General features: G+C 45.6%; 1 protein-coding gene across 1 annotated transcript in view; it reads right to left on the bottom strand.

Annotated features, from left to right (window-relative positions):
* The window catches only part of LOC121865360 (probable cationic amino acid transporter), a 95,912-nt gene that overhangs the window by 48,646 nt on the left and 26,619 nt on the right, over positions 1-20,647 (bottom strand). The window contains exon 6 of the mRNA XM_042364697.1: positions 3,553-3,702. Coding sequence (XP_042220631.1) covers positions 3,553-3,702 — 150 coding nt within the window. The remainder of the gene's footprint in view (positions 1-3,552; positions 3,703-20,647) is intronic.

Here is a 20,647-nt window from a genome sequence, read left to right as displayed (position 1 = left end):
TAGTGTGTCCTCCCAGGAGAACATTTAGAGATGTCCTCACAGGAGAACTTGCAGTGTGTTCTCCCAGGAGAACATTTAAAGAGGGCCTCCATCCTCCCCCAATAGCCACACCTTTGCCGCCATTTTATTACCTTAAAATTAAATATCCTAATACATAAGTAGCTATCCTAACTGTGTTCAGTTAGTTGAGCCGCAGATCTATGCGACATTCAGTGACTGTTGCCTCATAGTCAATACCTGCAACTGATGTTGGCTTTCGTGCTGATGCTCTCGTTCCCCTGAGGCAGAGCAAAGCAGACCTAAGGAGAGAGAAGGACAGTCGACATCTCATCCAGGCTGTAACATAGCTTCTGGGCTGCTGCTTCTGTTCAGATAGCACCTCCGTGAGTCTGGCGTAGAAGCATTTTGCTGCCTTGATCAACATTTTGAATTTTCTCCCGTGTGCCCTTATCTTGTTGTTCTCGTTCCTCCTGCGTGCAGCATCGAGAGCTAAGTTACGTTGGCATACGGCCATGGGATAAAAAATCCTGATGACGAAGAAGGCTGGCTGTCCAAGCATCTAGAATCCTCGAGCACTGACGTCAACACGGGCTTCGTTGGATGTGTTTGAAGTCCTATGTTGGAAGTTCTCACCGTCCAATGGAAGGAGGGACGGTTCTACCCTAACATCACGACAGATTTCCTTCAACATATTTGCTGTGAGATCCCGTACTTCGTCATGCCTCATGCATATGAAGCCCCTTTCTTGCACACCATGGCGTGATCGACGTCATAGGAAGAGCCACACATACATTGGGAGGGCAAACCTTCTACTGGCCTACCGTACCTTAGAGCAATGGCATCTGTAAATTCTTGTTTATTGAGACTGAAACTATTTGCCCTTATAAGTAACGTAGTTAACCAGTTCGAGGCGCCCACCTCCTGCTCTATAGCTACTATTTTTTCTTCAAATTCTCTGGTACTTGCAGCATCAGTTGCTGCAACTTATCACTTTGGCCATGCTGTCGTTCTGTCATAATGGACTTTCGAATCTTGTTTACTTCACTGGTATCCAGCTCACCTGATGCGTTCTGAGCTACTCTGTGGTCAGTGAGGGCTGCTGTGAGTTTCACTGAGTTTTGATGTTCCGTGGCAGCAATCTCCTCAGGATTGGTCAATCCCATTCCTCCCAGTCTTGGTGGTAATGCAAGGAGTGATCTTTCTGCTGCGGATACATGAAGGTATTTCACTAATTTGGGAATGAAATTGATGCTGATAGCTTCTTCCAGAGGGTGGAGGAGGGGTCCAATATCAGGGATAGTGTGCATCAGGTAGTTCCAGCGATGCTTGACTCCGTGGGTGAATGCCGCAAAAGCCGCATGTGGCTCTGTGTTAGCAATATCAGACCGAGCTTGGATTTCCCTAACCCACTCATTCACCTTTCTGGTTACGTACTCGGTCTTGAAGTCAGTCGTGCTGATTACTGCTCCTAGGTTTCTTTGGCCATCATTTGTTATTTTGACCTCACTTCCACCGAACACTTCCATTGCCCGTTCATAATGTTCTGGCTTCACAATGAATAAGGACTTGCTGGAGTTTGGATGGTACCCTATTTGTGAACTTCGTTATGTTACCAGGTCCCACCACTTTTTGATGTCCTCCACTTTTCCTGCTCCTGTAAGGTCGTCAGCATACGCCACTTGCTTGACCTCTTAGAGCCTTGTTGTTTACTATATAGAGATCTGACGGATTCCTACAGGTGTTTTCAACATACATTGTAAAACTTGGACACTTGATCTTAATGTTGTGCAGTGCGGCCTTGCGGTTAAGTATGTTGAATGCGTTTGAAGCGTCCACCAGGAGAACGGCCTCACAATCACGCTGCTCAAATATCGTTCTCATGGTGTGAATGGCAGCTTCACCTCCAGCCTGGTGGCCAGCACAAACTTTCAGGTTTCCTGCTGCTGCCCTGACATCATCCTTTACCACCTCCATTATGCATTTTCCGATGATCCGCCTCAGCACTTCCCCCAGCCCTATAGGCCTACATCCTGGATTACTTCTAACGTTTTGATACTTTCTTATTTGTATTTCTGTCTTTTTTTTGTGTTCTTATTGGTAGGTGCGAAGAAATTATATATATTAAAATAATATTAGGTATGAAAAAGATCGTAGTTTGTGGAAGTGGTAGTCAGCCCATTGCCTGGTAGTTCTCCCTGCTGGCCGCGGCTTTGCTCCCGTCCAACACAGATTTTCTACCGCCATCGAAATTATTGTTTATCGTGGTTGTGCGTGAACGACTAACACACATGTGGCTGTGCTCTTGACCCCTAGTTTCTTGGGTGTCTAGGAATTTACATACAAATCCTATTGCAAAATTGGCTAATATTTTACTTTTGAAATTTGTCACTAATTAATTATTAACCTGAATGAGCAAAAGTCAGGAGAAATTAGGTAAATAGTCTGGTAACACGACGTCTACAATAGCAGGACCGAACAGGATTAAGCACCGTACTGACATCCCGCAATGTTTTAGCAGCTTGATGATGTTACTAGTCTCTGCTTCTTACCAGACACCTCATTAATTCAATAAGAACAATAATATTCCAGTTACGGCTAAGTTTAAATCATTATAACGACAAAGAATAAATTATTAAATGTAATTCTATCACGTCTACCTACTCAAATTTATGTAATCATAAAATATAGAAGCAACATCATGCAATAGATTCAAGAACAATAAGCTTGGCGTCGTTATTGTTTCAACAGCGGAAGAGGGATTACCTACACTAGTGTTTGTATAGATATGTAAATACCAAGATATGTGAACACGCCTGACGGCAAGACTCTGTTACCATTCATTGTACCATTTATTCACATGTCTGTATTACTATATATTATTATAGCATGTCCGATATCTATGCTTATGTCTAATGCCTATGTCTACTTACTATGTCCCGATGTACCATGTCTGTACCGCGCTTGTCAAGTAACTAGAAGATCTCATTTATTGTCCTAGTAATGTCTAGCAACTCTCCCTGCCGAGTTAGCTAAATTCTCTCAGATCGGCTCAGGCCTGGCTACGACAAGGAGTCCCTTTTGCTTGTTCCTGTTTTGTACCTGTTGGTTATCCTGCCAAGTCTTGTACTTATGGAATATATTTACTGCTCGTGCTCTGGAGTTTGAAGAACCTTGTCTAGGATTACATCCCACCACAGTGTTTAACAACTAATTAACCATTCCAATCTATTTTTTATCCTTGTGATAAAGGTCATGGGGGAACCACTTCAATAAGTGTATTTAGTCGTAACACTGAACACTATCTAAAGCCATCAAGGACTAACATGAACAGTCTGGTATTACCAAAAGTTATCATGATAACATGGACTATCAGTTATCGATAGTTGATAGTTCACATATAAGCAGATAACATATGTTGTGTTGGCCGTGCGGCGCACAACACTTACTGGCTAATCAGGAGTCCTTCAAGCTCGTCTCTGATAAACTGTTTCTATTATTTAGACCCTAATATAGCTGGTTTCCTTTATATATATATATATATATATATCATACCTTGACGGTAATCTTCTGGTCTAGTGGGAGACCAGAGGGAGTGATGCGCCCCCCACCATTCTGCTGCAGGGCCGCCGTTAAGTGCTGAGGCGTGATGGTGGAGGCAGTGACTCCAGTACGTATTCCCAGGGTAGTGGTCATCTCGGCCTGCTGGAGGAAAAGGAGATTAACACATGGATTCACCAGGTTGGAGCTAGTAACTCACACACCCTGAACGTGGTACTGTGTCTCACTGTAGGTGTTAGTGTGTGAATCTGAAAGTGTACTATGTGACCCTCATGGTGATATTGAGTGACCTTGATTGTGTTACTGTGTGACTCTGATGGTTTTTTTGAGTGACCCTGATGGTGCCGACTATATACAGAGATAAAGAAGAAAATAGTTTAAGAGAGAAGGTAGTGACTAATAACGATGGTAGTAAACAAATAGACAAGCTAAAGCATAATAAGTCACCAGGTCCTGATAAGATATTTGCCAGAGGATTAAAGGAATGTATGGAAGAGCTTAGTACGGACATAGCAAATTTGTTTAAGATGTCGTTAAAAAAGGGTGTAGTACCAGAACCCAGGAGGATAGCGAATGTAATACCGATTTTCAAGAAGGGAGATAGATCACTAACCACCGTCCAATCAGTTTGACATCAATTGTAGGCAAATTACTGGAAACAATAATTTCAAACTCTATTCGAAATCACCGGGAGAAGCACAAGTTGATCAATGATTCCCAAATTGGCTTCACAAGCGGGCGTTCATGTCTGACTATCTATTAAAAAAATTTCAGCGGTTTTCGAATTAGTGGACGACAGGCACGACTATGATGTGGTATATCTCGACTTTAGCCTTCGACAGAGTCCTCCACGAACGACTAATAAGAAAAGTAGAGGATCATGGCATTAGAGGAGATATTACAAAATGGACTAGGGCGTGGCTACAGGACAGGAAACAGCAAGTGATCATCAACGGCACTAAATCCGATTGGAGTAACGTCACTAGTGGAAGTACCCCGAGTCTAAGTACTTGGACCATTATTATTTATTATATACATAAACGAAATTGATATCGGCGTAGGCAGCAACATAAGTAAATTTGCTGATGACACTAAAATAGGGCGTATAATTAAATCTGGCGAGGACTCCGCAAAACTACAAGAAGATCTAAAAAAAATCGAATGGTTTGAAAAGTGACAGCTGAAATTCAATGTGGACAAATGTAGAGTATTTAGTCTAGATATAAACGGAGAAACCAGATATCAGATGAACAGCAATGTTATAGAAAAATCAAACTGTGAAAAAGATTTAGGAGTAAAGATAAGTAGGAATTTTAAGCCAAGTAAACAATGTGTATTTGCTCGAAACAAAGCTAATAAAATATTTGGGTTCATACAAAGGAGTGTTAGTTACAAGACTAGAGAGGTTATCTTAAAACTATATCTTTCGCATGTGAGACCTTACTTGGATTATATAGTACGGTGACCAGAAGGTCACCGTACTACAGAGTGGATATAGAATCCCGAGAAAAATTCAGAGGAGAATAAGCCCACTGCAGTTTCCTCCATTCTTATGTTCATATGTTCTTATGTGACCCTGATGGTACTCTTGTGTGACCATGATGGTGTTACAGTGTGATCCTGAAGATGCTTCTGTGTGTCCCTGATGGTGTTACTGTGTGAACCTGATGGTGTTACTGTGTGAACCTGATGGTGTTACTGTGTAAACCTGATGTTGTTAATGTGTGACCCTGATGATGTTACTGTGTGACCCAGATGGTGTTACTGTATGACTCTTACGATATTCCTGTATTACCCTGACGGTACTCCTGTGTGACCCTGATGGTGTTACTGAGTGACCCAGATGGTGTTACTGTGTAAACCTGATGATACTCCTGTGTGACCCTGATGGTGTTACAGTGTGACCCTGATGGTGTTGCTGTGTGACCCTGATGGTGTTGCTGTGTGACCCTCATAGTTCTACTGTGTGACCATGATGGTAGTCCTGTGTAAATCTGATGGTGTTACTGAGTGACCCTGATGATATTCCTGTGCAAAAGTGATGGTGTTACTGAGTGACTCTGATAGTTCTCCTGGGTGAACCTGATTGTGTTACTGTGTGACGCTGATATTACTCCTGTTTGACGCTGATGGTGTTACTGTGTGACCCTGATGATACTCCTGTATGAATCTGATAATGTTACTGTGTGACCCTGATATTACTCCTGTTTGACCCTGATGGTGTTATTGTGTGACTCTGATGGTACTCCTGTTTAAATCTGATGGTGTTTGCTGTGTGACCCTGATGGTGTTACTGTGTGACCCTGATGGTACTACTGTGTGAACCTGATGGTGTTACTGCGTGACCCCGAGGGTGTGACTGTGTATTCCTAATGGCGTTACTGTGTGAACCTGATGGTGTTACTGTGTGAACCTGATGGTACTCCTGTGTGAACCTGATGTTGTTAATGTGTGACCCTGATGATGTTACTGTGTGACCCAGATGGTGTTACTGTATGACCCTTACGATATTCCTGTATTACCCTGACGGTACTCCTGTGTGACACTGATGGTGTTACTGAGTGACCCAGATGGTACTCCTGTGTGACCCTGATGAAACTCTTGTGTTACATTGATGGTGTTACTCTGTAAACCTGATGGTGTTACTGTGGAACCCTGATGGTACTCTTGTGTGGTCCTGATGGTGTTACTGTAGGACCCTGATGGTACTCTTGCGTGGTCCTGATGGTGTTACTGTGTGAACGTGATGGTGTTACTGAGTGACCCTGATGATACTCCTGTGTGACCCTGATGGTGTTACTGTGTGACCCTGATGATACTCATGTGTGACCCTAATGATACTACTGTGTGACCCAGATTGGTGTTACTGTGTGACCCTGATGATACTTCTGTGTGACCCAGGATGGTGTTACTGTGTGACCCTGATGGTGTTAATGTGTGAATCTGACGGTGTTACTGTGTGACACTCATGGTGTTACTGTATGATCCTCATGATATTCCTATATTACCCTCACGGTACTCCTGTGTGATCCTGATGGTGTTACTGTGTGACCCTGATGATACTCATGTGTGACCCTAATAATACTCCTGTGTGACCCAGAATGGTGTTACTGTGTGATGCAGATGATACTCCTGTGTGACCCAGGATGGTGTTACTGTGTGACCCTAATGGTGTTCCTGTATGACCCTGATGATACTCCAGTGTCACCCTAATGATACTCATGTGAGTCCCTGATGGAGTTGCTGTGTGACCCTGATGGTTTTAATGTGTGACCCTGATAGTGTTACTGAGTGACACTGATGGCGTTACTGTGTGACCCTGATGATACTCCTGTGTGACCCTAATTGTGTTGCTGTGTGACCCTGATGATACTCCCTTTGTGACCCTGATGGTGTTACTGTGTGACCCTGATTATACTCATGTGTGTCCCTGATGCAGTTACTGTGTGACCCTGATGGTATTAATGTGTGACCGTGATGGTGTTTCCGTGTGACACTGATGGTGTTACAGTGTGACCCTGATGGTGTTACTGTGTGACCCTGATGGTACTCCTGTGTGGTCCTAATTGTGTTGCTGTGTGACCCTGATGGTGTTACTGTGTGACCCTGATTATACTCATGTGTGTCCCTGATGCAGTTACTGTGTGACCCTGATGGTATTAATGTGTGACTCTGATGGTGTTACTGTGTGACCCTGATGATACTCCTGTGTGACTCTGATGGTGTTACTGTGTAAATCTTACCATATTACTGTGTAACCCTGAGGGTGTTACTGTGTGACCCTGATGATACTCCTGTGTGACTCTGATGGTGTTACAGTGTGACCCTGATGGTGTTACTGTGGGACCCTGATGGTACTCCTGTGTGGTCCTGATGGTGTTACTGTGGGACCCCGATGGTACTCCTGTGTGGTCCTGATGGTGTTACTGTGGGACCCCGATGGTACTCCTGTGTGGTCCTGATGGTGTTACTGTGTGAACGTGATGGTGTTACTGAGTGACCCTGATGATACTCCTGTGTGACCCTGATGATGTTACTGTGTGACCCTGATGATACTCATGTGTGACCCTAATGATACTACTGTGTGACCCAGATTGGTGTTACTGTGTGACCCTGATGATATTTCTGTGTGATCCAGGATGGTGTTACTGTGTGACCCTAATGGTGTTACTATATGACCCTGATGATACTCCTGTGTGACTCTGATGGTGTTACAGTGTGACCCTGATGGAGTTACTGTGTGACCCTTATGGTGTTACTGTCTGGCCCTGATCATACTCATGTGTCAGCCTGGTGATACCCCAGTGTGACTCTGATGGTGGTAATATGTGACCCTGATGGTGTTACCGTTTGACCCTAATGAAACTCATGTGTATCTCTGATGGTAATCCTGTGTGAACTTGATGGTGTTACTGTGTGACCCAGAGGTTGTTACTGTGTGAGACTGGTGATACTCCTGTTTGAATATGATGATGTTACTTTGTGACCTTGATGATACTCCTGTGTGACCTTGATGGTGCAATTGTGTGACCCTGATGTTACTCTTGTGTGACCTAGATGGTGTTAATGTGTTACCCTGATGGTACTCCTGTGTGAACTTGATGGTGTTACTATGTGACCCTGATGGTGTTACTGTGTGACCCTGATGATACTCCTGTGTGACTCTGTTGGTGTGACTGTGTGACCCTGATGATACTCCTGTTTGATCCTCATGGTGTTACTGTGTGACCCTGATGGTGTTTCTGTGACTCTGATGATACTCCTGTGTTACACTGATGGTTCTCCTGTGTAAACCTGATGGTGTTACTGTGTGACCCTAATGGTACTCCTGTGTGAACCTGATGGTGTTACTGTGTGTCCCTGATGGTACTTCTGTGTGAACCTGATGGTGTTACTGTGACCCTGAAGGTACTCCTGTGTGACCCTGATGGTTTTAATGTGTAACCCTGATGGTGTTATTGTGACCCTGAAGGTACTCCTGTGTGACCCTGATGGTGTTACTGTGTGACTCTGATGGAACTCCTGTTTAACTCTGATGGTGTTACTGTTTGACACTAATGGTGCTACTGTGTGACCCTGATGGTGTTACTCTGTGACCCTGGTGGTGTTACTGTGTGTCTCTAATGGTACTCCTGTGTGACCCTGATGGTGTTACTGTGTGACCCTGATGGTACTCTTGTATGAACCTGAAGGTGTTATTGTGACACTGATGGTACTCCTATGTTACCCTGATTGTGTTACTTTGTAACCCTGATGGTACTCCTGTATGAACCTGATGAGACTCCTGTGTCACCCTGATGATACTCCTGTGTGACATTGATGGTGTTAATGTGTAAACCTGATGGTGTTACTGTGTGACCCTGATGGTGCTACAGAGTGACCCGGATGGTTTTCCTGGATGAACCTGATGGTGTTACTGTGTGACGCTGATATTACTCCTGTTTGACCCTGAAGGTGTTACTGCATGATTCTGATGGTACTCCTGTTTGACCATAATAGTGTTAGTGTGTGACGCTGATGGTATAACTGTGTAACCCTAATGACACTCCTGTGTGACACTGATGGTACTCCTGTGTGTCTCTGATGGAGTTACTGTGTGACCCTGATGATACTCATGTGTGGCCCTAATGATACTCCTGTGTGACCCTGATGGTGTTACTGTGTGACCCTAATGGTGTTACTGTGTGACCCTGATGATACTCCTGTGTGACCATGATGGTGTTACTGTGTGACCCTGATGATACTTATGTGTGTCCCTGATGGAGTTGCTGGGTGTCCCAGATGGTGTTAATGTGTGATCCTAATGATACTCCTGTGTGACCCTGATGGTGTTAATGTGTGATCCTAATGGTGTTAGTGTGTGACCCTAATAGTGTTACTAAGTGACCCTGATGGTGTTACTGTGTTACCATGATGGTACTCCTGTGTGAACTTGATGGTGTTACTGTGTGAGCCTGATGGTGTTATTGTGTGACCCTGATGATAATCCTGTGTGACCCTGACGATGTTACTGTGTGACCCTGATGGTGTTACTGTGTGACCCTAATGGTACTCCTGTGTGAACCTGATGGTGTTACTGTGTGACCCTGATGGTACTCCTGTGTGAACCTGATGGTCTTACAGTATGACCCAGATGATACTCCTGTTTGACCCTGATGGTGTTACTGTGTGACCCTGATGATAATCCTGTGTGACCCTGACGATGTTACTGTGTGACCCTGATGGTGTTACTGTGACCCTGATGGTAGTCCTGTGTGACTCTGATGGTGTTAGTATGTGTCCCTGATGGTGTTACTGTATGACCCTGATGATACTCCTGTCTGACCCTAAAGGTACTCCTGTATGAACCTGATGGTGTTACTGTATGACCCTGATGGTGTTACTGTGACCCTGATGGTAGTCCTGTGTGACTCTGATGGTGTTAGTATGTGTCCCTGATGGTGTTACTGTATGACCCTGATGATACTCCTGTCTGACCCTGATGGTGTTACTGTGTGACCCTGATGGTGTTACTGTGTGACCCTAATGGTACTCTTGTGTACACCTGATGGTGTTACTGTGTGACCCTGATGGTACTCCTATGTGAACCTGATGGTGTTACTGTGTGACCCTGATGGTGTTACTGTGTGACCCTGATGATACTTATGTGTTTCCCTGATGGAGTTGCTGTGTGTCCCAGATGGTGTTACTGTGTGACCCTGATGGTGTTACTGTGACCCTGATGATACTCCTGTCTGACCCTGATGGTGTTACTGTGTGACCCTGATGGTGTTACTGTGTGACCCTAATGATACTCCTATGTGACTCTGATGGTGTTACTGTGTGACCCTGATGGTACTCCTGTTTGATCCTAATGGTGTTACTGTGTGACCCTGATGGTGTTACTGTGTGACCCTACTGATACTCCTATGTGACTCTGATGGTGTTACTGTATGACCCTGATGGTACTCCTGTTTGATCCTAATGGTGTTTCTGTGTGACCCTAATGGTACTCCTGTGTGAAGCTGATGGTGTTACTGTGACTCTGATGATACTTCTGTGTCAGCCTGATGGTTCTCCTGTGTAAACTTGATGGTGTTACTGAGTGACCCTGATGGAACTCCTGTGTGACCCTGATGGTTTTACTGTGTAATCCTAATGGTGTTACTGTGACTCTGATGATACTTCTGTGTCACCCAGATGGTTCTCCTGTGTAAATCTGATGGTGTTACTGAGTGACCCTGTTGGTACTCCTGTGTAAACGTGATGGTGTTACTGTGTGAACCTGATGGTACTCCTGTGTAAACTTGATGGTGTAACTAGGTTTTCGTGATGGTGTTACTGTGTGAACCTGGTGGTACTCATGTGTGAAACTGATGGTGTAAATGTGACCCTGATGATACTCCTGGGTAACCCTGAAGGTACTCCTGTGTGAACCTGATAGTGTTACTGTGTGACTCTGATGGTACTTTTGTGTGACGCTAATGGTGTTACTGAGGGACCCTGATGGTGTTACTGTGACCCTGATGGTACTACTGTGTGGCCCTGATGTTGTTACAGTGTGACCCTGATGGTAGTCCTGTGTGACCTAGATGGTGTTATTGTGTGACCCTTATGGAGCTACTGTGGTGACCCTGATGGTGTTACTGTGTGACCCTGATGGAACTCTTGTTTGATCCTAATGGTATTATTGTATGACCCTGATGATACTCCTGTATGACCCTGATGGTGTTACTGTGTGACCCTGATGGTACTACTGTGTTACCCTGGTGATCTTACTGTGTGACCCTCATGGTGTTACTGTGTGACCCTGATGGTGTTACTCTGTGACCCTGATGGTGTTACTGTGTGACCCTGATGGTGTTACTGTGTGACCCTGATGGTGTTACTGTGTGACCCTGATGGTGTTACTGTGTGACCCTGATGGTGTTACTGTGTGACCTGATGGTGTTACTGTGTGACCCTCATGGTGTTGTGTGACCCTGATGGTGTTACTGTGTGACCCCTGACCCTGATGGTGTTACTGTGTGACCCTGATGGTGTGTGATGGTGTGTGTGGTGTTACTGTGTGACCCTGATGGTGTTACTGTGTGACCCTGATGGTGTTACTGTGTGACCCTGATGGTGTTACTGTGTGACCCTCATGGTGTTACTGTGTGACCCTCATGGTGTTACTGTGTGACCCTGATGGTGTTACTGTGTGAACCTGATGGTACTCCTGTGTGACCCTGATGGTACTCCTGTGTGACCCTGGTGGTGTTACTGTTTGAATCTGATTGCACTCCTGTGTTACACTGATGATGTTACTCTGTGATCCTGATGGTAGTCCTGTGCAACCATCATTGTGTTACTGTGTGACCTTGATGGTGTTACTGTGGAACCCTGAGGATACTTATGTGTGGCCCTACAGATACTCTTGTGTGACCCTGATGGTACTCCTGTGTGACCATGATGGTGTTACTGTGTGACCCTGATGATACTCATGTGTGACCCTGATGGTGTTACTGTGTGACCCTGATGATACTCATGTGTGACCCTGATGGTGTTACTGTGTGTCCCAGATGGTGTTAATGTGTGAATCTGACGGTGTTACTGTGTGACCCTAATGATACTCCCTTGTGACCCTGATGGTGTTAATGTGTAACCCTAATGGTGTTAGTGTGTGACGCTGATAGTGTTACTGAGTGACCCTGATGGTGTTACTGTGTTACCATGATGGTACTCCTGTGTGAACTTGATGGTGTTACTATGTGAGCCTGATGGTGTTACTGTGTGACCCTGATGATACTCCCGTGTGACTCTTGTGGTGTTACTGTGTGAATCTGACAGTGTTACTGTGTGACCCTGATGGTGTTACTGTGTGACCCCGAAGATACTCCTGTGTGACTCTGATGGTTTTACAGTGTGACCCTGATGATACTCATGTGTGAGCCTGGTGATACTCCTGTGTGACTCTGATGGTGGTGCTATGTGACCCTGATGGTATTACTGTTTAACCCTGATGAAACTCATGTGTATCCCTGATGGTAATCCTGTGTGAATTTGATGGTGTTACTCTGTGACCCAGAGGGTGTTACTGTGTGGCCCTGATGGTGTTACTGTGTGGCCCTGATGGTGTTACTGTGTGACCCTGATGAAACTCCTGTCTGACCCTGTTGGTGTTACGGTGTAACCCTGATGGTACTCCTGTTTGATCCTGATGGTGTTACTGTGTGACACTGATGGCACTTCTGTGTGAACCTGATTGTGTTACTGTGACCCTGAAGGTACTCCTGTGGGACCCTGATGGTTTTAACTTGTAACCCTGATGGTGTTACTGTAACTCTAATGGTACTCCTGTGTAAACCAGATGGTGTTACTGTGTGAACCTGATGGTGCTCTGCCTGAACCTGATGGTGTTACTCTGTGAACCTGATGGTACTCTGTCTGAACCTGATGGTGTTACTGTGTGAACCTGATGGTACTCTGTCTGAACCAGATGCTGTTACTGTGTGAACCTGATGGTACTCTGTCTGAACCTGATGGTGTTACTGTGTGAACCTGATGGTACTCCTGTGTAAACTTCATGGTGTAACTAGGTTTTTCCTGATAGTGTTTCTGTGACTCTTATGATACTCCTGTGTCACCCTGATGGTTCTCCTGTGTAAACCTGATGGTGTTACTGAGTGACCCTGAGGTGTAAACCCCTGATGTGTAAACTGTGTAACTAGGTTTTCCTGATGGTGTTACTGTGTGAACCTGATGGAATGGTTGAACCTGATGGTGTTGGTGTTACTGTGTGAACCTGATACCTGTGTAAACTTCATGGTGTAACTAGGTTTTTCCTGATAGTGTTTCTGTGACTCTTATGATACTCCTGTGTCACCCTGATGGTTCTCCTGTGTAAACCTGATGGTGTTACTGAGTGACCCTGAAGGTACTCCTGTGTAAACCTGTTACTGTGTGAACCTGATGGCACTCTATGTAAACTTGATTGTGTAACTAGGTTTTCCTGATGGTGTTACTGTGAACCTGATGGTACTCTGTCTGAACCAGATGCTGTTACTGTGTGAACCCTGATGGTTCTCCTGTGTAAACCTGATGGTGTTACTGAGTGACCCTGAAGGTACTCCTGTGTAAACTTCATGGTGTAACTAGGTTTTTCCTGATAGTGTTTCTGTGACTCTTATGATACTCCTGTGTCACCCTGATGGTTCTCCTGTGTAAACCTGATGGTGTTACTGTGTGAACCTGATGGCACTCCTATGTAAACTTGATTGTGTAACTAGGTTTTCCTGATGGTGTTACTGTGTGAACCTGATGGAACTCTCGTGTGAACCTGATGGCGTTAATGTGACCCTGATGATACTCATGTGTAACCCTTAAGGAACTCCTGTGTGAACCTGATAGTGTCACAGTATGACTCTGATGGTACTGCTGTGTGACCCTGATGATGTTACTCTGTGTCCCTGATGGTAGCCCTATGTGACATTGTTGGTGTTACTGTGTGACCCTGATGGTGTTACTGTGGGATCCTAATAGCACTCCTATGTGACCCTGATGATTTTTCTATTTGACCCTGATGGTGTTACTGTGACCCTGATCGTACTACTGTGTGACCCTGATGATGTTACTGTGTGACCCTGATGGTAGTCCTGTGCGACCCTGATGGTGTTACTGTGTGACCCTGATGGTACTCCTGTGTGACCCTGGTGTTGTTGCTGTTTGACTCTGTTGATACTCCTGTGTGACCCTGATGGTGTTACTGTGTGACCCTGATGGTGTTATGGTGTGACCCTGATGGTGTTACTGAGTGACCCTGAAGGTACTCCTGTGTGACCCTGATGGTGTTACTGTGTGACTCAGATGGAACTCCTGTTTGACTCTGATGGTGTTACCGTGTGACCCTAATGGTGCTACTGTGTGACCCTGATGGTGTTACTGTGTGACCCAGATGTTGTTACTGCGTGACTCTGATGGTACTCCTGTGTGACCCTGATGGTGTTTCTATGTAGCCCTGATGGTACTCCTGTATGAACCTGATGTTACTCCTGTGTGACCCTGATGATACTCCTGTGTGACATTGATGGTGTTACTGTGTAAACCTGATGGTGTTACTGAGTGACCCTCATGGTTCTACTCTGTGACCCTGATGGTAGTCCTGTGCAAATCTGAAGTTGTTACTAAGTCACCCTGTTGGTTCTCCTGTGTAAACCTGATGGTGCTACAGAGTGATCCGGATGGTTCTCCTGGTTGAACCTGATGGTGTTACTGTGTGAACCTGATATTATTCCTGTTTGACCTTGATTGTGTTACTGCATGACCCTGATGATACTCCTGCATGAATCTGATAATGTTACTGTGTGACCCTGATATTACTCCTGTTTGACCCTGATGGTGTTACTGTATGATTCTGATGGTACTCCTGTTTGACTCTGATGGTGTTACTGTGTGATCCTGATGGTGTTAATGTGTGACCCTGATAGTGTTAGTGTGCGACGCTGATGGTGTTATTGTGTGACAATGATGGTGTTACTGTGTGACCCTGATGGTACTCATGTGTTTCCCTGATGGTGCTACTGTGTGACCCCGATGGGGTAACTGTGTTTTCCTGATGGTGTTACTGTGTAAACCTGATGGTGTTACTGTGCGAACCTGATGGCACCCCTGTGTGAAGCTGATGGTGTTACTGTGTGACTCTGATGGTAGTCATGTGTTTCCCCGAGGGTGTTACTGTGTGACCCTCATGGTGTGTCTGTGTTTTCCTGATGGTGATACTGTGTGAACCTGATGGTGTTACAATGTGAACCTGATGGTACTCCTGTGTGAATCTGATGGTGTTAATGTGTGACCCTGATGTTGATACTGTGTGTCCCTGATGATGATACTCTGTGTGTCCCTGATGTAGTTGCTGTGTGACACTGATTGAATTAATGTGTGAATCTGACGGTGTTACTGCATGACCCTGATGATACTCCTGTGTGACTCTGATGGTGTTAGTATGTGACCCTGATAATACTCCTGTGTGGCCCTGATGGTCTTACGGTATGACTCTGATGATACTCCTGTCTGATCCTGATGGTGTTACTATGTGACCCTAATGGTACTCCTGTGTCAACCTGATGATGTTACTGTGTGAAACTGATGGTAGTCCTGTATGAACCTGATGGTGTTACTGTATGACCATGATGGTGTCACTGTGACCCTGATGGTACTCCTGTGTGACTCTGATGGTGTTAGTATGTGACCCTGATGGTGTTACTGTATGACCCTGAAGATACTCCTGTCTGACCCTGATGGTGTTACTGTGTGATCCTGATGGTACTCCTGTGTGAACCTGATGATGTTACTGTGTGACTCTGATGGTACTCCTGTATGAACCTGATGGTGTTACTGTATGACCCTGATGGTGTTACTGTGATCCTGATGGTACTCCTGTGTGACTCTGATGGTGTTAGTATGTGACCCTGATGGTGTTACTGTATGACCCTGATGGTGTTACTTTATGTCCCCGATGGTGTTACTGTGACCCTGTTGGTACTAATGTGTGAACCTGATGATTTTACTGAGTGACCCTGATGGTAGTCCTGCGTGACCTTGATGGTGTTATTGTGTGACCCTTATGGAGCAACTGTGGTGACCCTGATGGTGTTACTGTGTGACCCTGATGGTACTCCTGTTTGATCCTGATGGTATTACTGTATGACCCTGCTGATACTCCTGTCTGACCCTGATGGTGTTACTGTGTGACCCTGATGGTACTACTGTGTGACCCTGATGATGTTACTGTGTGACCCTGATGGTGTTAATGTGACCCTGATTGTACTAATGTGTGACCCTGATGATGTTACTGTGTGACCCTGATGGTAGTCCTGTGCAAGCCTGATGGTGTTACTGTGTGACCCTGATTGTACTCTTGTGTGACCCTGTTGTTGTTGCTGTTTGATGCTGATGGTACTCCTGTGTGACCCAGATGGTGTTACTTTGTGACCCTGATGGTACTACTGTTTGACGATGATGGTGTTACTGTGTGACCCTGATGAAACTCCTTTGTGACCCTGATGGTGTTATTGTGTGACCCTGAAGATGTTACTGTGACCCAGATGGTATTCCTGTGTGACCATGATGAAACTCCTGTGTGACCCTGATGGTGTTACTGTGAGACCCTGATGGTGTTACTGTGTGGCCGTGATGGTGTTGCTGTGTGACCCTGATGATACTCCAGTCTGACCCTGATTGTGTTACGGTGTAACCCTGATGGTATTCCTGTTTGATCCTTATGGTGTTACTGTGTGACCCTGATGGTGTTACGGTGCAAAGCTGATGGTGTTACTGTGTGACCCTAATGGTACTCCTGTGTGAACCTGATGATGTTGCTCTGTGACACTGATGGTACTTCTGTGTGAACATGATTGTGTTACTGTGACCCTGAAGGTACTCCTGTGTGACCCTGATGGTTTTACATTGTAACCCTGATGGTGTTATTGTAACTCTTATGGTACTCCTGTGAAAACTTGATGGTGTAACTAGGTTTTTCCTGATGGTGTTACTGTGTGAACCTGATGGTACTCCTGTGTGAACCTGATGGTGTTAATGTGACCCTGATGATACTCCTGTGTGACCCTGATGAAACTCCTGTGTGACCCTGATGGTGTTACTGTGTGACCCTGATGGTGTTACTGTGTGGCCCTAATGGTGTTACCGTGTGACTCTGATGATACTCCTGCCTGACCCTGATGGTGTTACTGTGTGACCCTGATCGTTTTTCTGTGTGACCCTCATGGTTCTCCTGTGTGACCCTGACAACATTATTGTGACCCTCATGATGTTAATGTGACCCTGATGGTGTTACTATGTGAGCCGGATGGTGTTACTGTGTAAACTTGATGATTTTACTGAGTGACCCTGATGTTACTGCTGTGTAAACCTGATGGTGTTATTGTGTGAACCTGATTGTACTCCTTTGTGAACCTGATGGTGTTAATGTGACCCTATTGATACTTCTATGGAACCTTGATGGTACTCCTGTGTGACCCTGATGATACTCCTGTGTAAACCTGATAGTTTTACTGTGTAACTTTGAAGGTACTCCTGTGTGACCCTGGTGGTGTTACTGTGTGACTCTGATGGTGTTACTGTGTGACTCTGGTGGTGTTACTGTGTGACCCTGATGGTGTTACTGTGCAACCCTGATGGCACTCCTATGTGACCCTGATGGTACTAATGTGTGACCCTGATGATGTTACTGTGCGACCCTGATGGTGTTTCTGTGTGACAATCATGGTTCTCCTGTGTGACCCTGATGATGTTAATGTGACCCTAATGGTGTTACAGTATGACCCGGATGGTGTTACTTTGTAAACCTGATGGAGTTACTGTGTGACCCTGATGGTGTTTCTGTGTGACTCTGATGATCCTTTTGTGTGACCCTAATGGTGTTACTGTGACCACGATGGTGCTACTGTTTGACTTTGATGGTAATCCTGTGTGACCCTGATGGTGTTATTGTTTGACTCTGATGGTGTTACTGTGTGACCCAGATGGTACTACTGTGTGATCCTGATGGTGTTACTGTGTGACCCTGGTGATACTCCTGTGTGACCCTAATGGTGTTACTGTGTGACCGTAATGGTGTTACTGGTTGACCCTCATTGTTCGCCTGTGTGACCCTGGTGGTGTTACTGTTTGACTCTGATGGTACTCCTCTGTGAACCTGATGGTGTTTCTGTGTGACCCTGATGGTACTCCTGTATGACCCTCATGGCGTTACTGAGTGACCCTGCTGATACTCCAGGGTGAACCTAAGGGTGTTACTGTGTGACCCTGATGGTGTTACCCTGTTGCACTGATGGTGTTACTCTGTGACCGTGATGGTGTTACTGTGTGACCCTGATGATACTCCTGTGTGGCTCTGATGGTGTTACTGTGTGTATATGAAGGTGTTACTGTGTGGCCCTGATGGTGTTACTGTGTGACCCTAATGATACCCCTGTGTGACTCTGATGGTGTTACTGGTTGACCCTGATGGTGTTACTGGTGACCCGGATGATACTCGTGTGTCCCTGATGGTTCTCCTGTGTGAACCTGATCGTGTTAATGTGACCCTATTGATAACCTATGGAACCTTGATGGTACTCCTGTGTGACCCTGATGATACTCCTGTGTCAACCTGATAGTCTTACTGTGTGACTCTGATGGTACTCTTGTGTGACCCTGATGGTACTACTGTGTGACCCTGATGATGTTACTGTGTGACCATGATGGTAGTCCTGTGTGACCCTGATGGTGTTACTCTGTGACCCGGATGGTGTTATTGTGCGACCCTGATGGCACTCCTATGTGACCCTCATGGTACTACTCTGTGACCGTGATGGTGTTACTGTGTGACCCTGATGATATGCCTGTGTGGCTCTGATGGTGTTACTCTATGAATATGAAGGTGTTACTGTGTGGCCTGATGGTGTTACTGTGTGACCCTGATGAAACTCCTGTGTGACCCTGATGGTATTACTGTGTAACCCTGATGGTACTCCTGTGTGAATTTGATGGTGTTACTGTGTTACCTTGATGGTACTCCTGTGTGACCCTGATGGTTTTGTTGTGTGACCCTGATGGTGTTTCTGTGTGACCCTGATGGTACTCCTGTATGACCCTGATGACGTTACTGAGTGACCCTGCTGATACTCCAGGGTGACCCTAAGGGTGTTACTGTGTGACCCTGATGGTGTTACCCTGTTACACTGATGGTGTTACTCTGTGACCGTGATGGTGTTACTGTGTGACCCTGATGCTACTCCTGTGTGGCTCTGATGGTGTTACTGTGTGAATATGAAGGTGTTATTGTGTAGCCCAGATGGTGTTACTGTGTGACAATGATGCTACTCCTGTGTGACTCTGATGGTGTTACTGGTTGACCCTGATGGTGTTACTGGTGACCCTGATGATACTCGTGTATCCCTGATGGTTCTCCTGTGTAAGCCTGGTGGTGTTAGTGAGTGACCCTGATGTTACTACTGTGTGAAACTGATGGTACTCCTGTGTGAAGCTGATGGTGTTAATGTGACCCTATTGATAAGCTATGGAACCTTGATGGTACTCCTGTCTGACCCTGATGATACTCCTGTGTCAACCTGATAGTCCTACTGTGTGACCCTGGTGGTGTTACTGTGTGACTCTGATGGTGTTACTGTGTCACCCTGATGGTGTTACTGTGCAACCCTGATGGCACTCCTATGTGACTCTGATGGTACTACTTTGTGACCCAGATGATGTTACTGTGTGACCGTGATGGTAGTCCTGTGTAACCCTGATGGTGTTACTCTGTGACCCGGATGGTGTTATATGTGCGACCCTGATGGCACTCCTATGTGGCCCTGATGGTACTACTGTGTGACCCTGTTGGTGTTATTGTGTGACCCTAGTGATATTCCTCTGTGACCCTAATGGTGTTACTGTGTGACCCTGATGGTGTTACTGTGTGACCCTGATGGAGTTACTGTGCGACCCTGATGGCACTCCAATGTGACCCTGATGGTACTACTGTGTGACCCTGATGATGTTACTGTGTGACCCTGATGGTAGTCCCGTGTGACCCTGATGGTGTTACTGTGTAACCCTGATGGTACTCCTGTGTGACCCTGATGGTGCTGTTGTGTGACCCTAATGGTGTTGCTGTGTGACCCTGATAGTACTCCTGTGTGACCATAATGGTGTTACTGTGTGACCCTGATGTTGTTACTGGGTGACCCTGATGGCACTCCTATGTGACCCTGATGGTGTCACTGTGTGACCCTGATGGTGTTACTGTGATCCTGATGGTGTTACTGTGTGACCCTGCTGATACTCCTTTGTAACCCTAATGGTACTATTGTGTGACCCTGGTGGTACTCCTGTATGACCCTGATGATGTTACTGAGTGACCCTGCTGATACTCCAGTGTGACCCTAATGGTGTTATTGTGAGACCCAGTTGGTGCTACTTTGGTGACCCCATTTGGGTTTTTGTGTGTCCTTATTTGTGTTACTGTGTGACCCTGATGGTGTTACCCTGTTACCCTGGTGGCGTTACTGTGTGACCCTTATAATACTCCCGTGTGACCCTGATGGTGTTTCTGTGTGACCCTTATGGTACT

The sequence above is a fragment of the Homarus americanus genome, unplaced genomic scaffold, assembly GCF_018991925.1.
Source record: "Homarus americanus isolate GMGI-L3 unplaced genomic scaffold, GMGI_Hamer_2.0 scaffold15667, whole genome shotgun sequence".
Lineage (NCBI taxonomy): Eukaryota > Metazoa > Arthropoda > Malacostraca > Decapoda > Nephropidae > Homarus > Homarus americanus.
Note: the sequence above shows the minus strand (reverse complement) of the source record. Positions and strands in the feature narration are given on the sequence as shown.